At 37.3% G+C, this 1,178-nt stretch overlaps 1 protein-coding gene across 1 annotated transcript; it reads right to left on the bottom strand.

Moving 5' to 3' along the window:
- Positions 1–5: 5 nt before the first annotated feature.
- LOC107736072 (fibromodulin-like) lies at positions 6–1,174 on the bottom strand (the record flags this gene model as incomplete). The annotated part of the gene is made up of 2 exons (XM_016547575.1): positions 6–106; positions 664–1,174. Coding segments are annotated over 2 exons (612 nt in total), but the record flags the coding sequence as incomplete, so codon positions are not given.
- Positions 1,175–1,178: the final 4 nt, after the last annotated feature.

Here is a 1,178-nt window from a genome sequence, read left to right as displayed (position 1 = left end):
AGAGAGTTGTTGGAGAGGTAAAGCTGCTGGACAGATGGAGGCAGATGTTTGGGAAAAGTCTCCAGGAGGTTGTGACTAAGATCCAGGAGGTTGAGGACTCCAAGACCTGGTGAAGAACATGACAGATAGACTTAACACAAGAGTTGATTAACTTTGTTTATTTTTAACTTAATACTTCCTGATGAATTATATAGAGATGCACAATATATCGGTCCGTGTATCGGTTATCAGATTAGATATTAGAGATTTATTGTATTTTATTTATTTATCAGTGTCGGTTGATTTTGGATATTATGCATTCTCAGTTCCTCTTTTTTTACATTTAGATTACATTTGCCACCATTTAAGCCTCAGTTAAAGCTAATCTTTAAAATGTAATAATACTTTTAAATGTAATCATTAGCAAATCTCAAAATATAAATTTTATACTGTCAATTTATAATGTGAAGCCCAAATTCACTTGTAGCATTTAGAACGATTTTAGTTTTTAGTATTTAATTTGAAAAACATTTAGACAAATACATTGTCTAAACCATTTATCAGTTATCGGCCATTAAAAGTAAATACTGGTTTACTGGTACCAGTCAGAATTTTAATATCAGTGCATCTCTAGATTTATCTTTTGAAAATGTGTTGAAAAAAAATATAAAAACCAATGCATACCTTTTAAGTCACTCTCTTCAATAGTCTTCAGACGATTACCTTGTAATAAAAGTAATGTTAAATTTTCCAGATTTTGTAAAGCACCTGCGGAAATCTTTTCGATGTGATTATATGCGAGTCGCAGCTGCTTAAGTCCACTAGGCAGTCCGACTGGCACCCTTGTCAGGTTATTATTATTTATGAAAAGATTTACCAAGTGGGTCAGATTGGAGAACAACACATTATCGAGTTGCTCACTCAGTAGCTGATTGTGATCCAAGATCAACCAGCGCAAGTTGGTGGCATTGGCAAACGCTCCGGTTCCAAGGGTAGTAATGTTATTCCCTTGGAGAAACAGGTACTGTGTGCGGGACGGAAGGCCAGAGGGAAGCTGGATAAGGCCCCTGTGGTCACAATAAAGGGCTGTTGGCCACTGGATAGGGCAATCACACTCCAAAGGACAACTTTGTGTGTTCACAGCACGAAACCAGCCGGGATCCATCCGATCTTTCAAAGTCAACACACTCGGCTCTCCC

The sequence above is a fragment of the Sinocyclocheilus rhinocerous genome, unplaced genomic scaffold (genome assembly GCF_001515625.1).
Source record: "Sinocyclocheilus rhinocerous isolate Xijiao unplaced genomic scaffold, SAMN03320098_v1.1 C36475499, whole genome shotgun sequence".
NCBI lineage: Eukaryota > Metazoa > Chordata > Actinopteri > Cypriniformes > Cyprinidae > Sinocyclocheilus > Sinocyclocheilus rhinocerous.
This window is presented reverse-complemented; position numbering and strand designations above follow the sequence as displayed.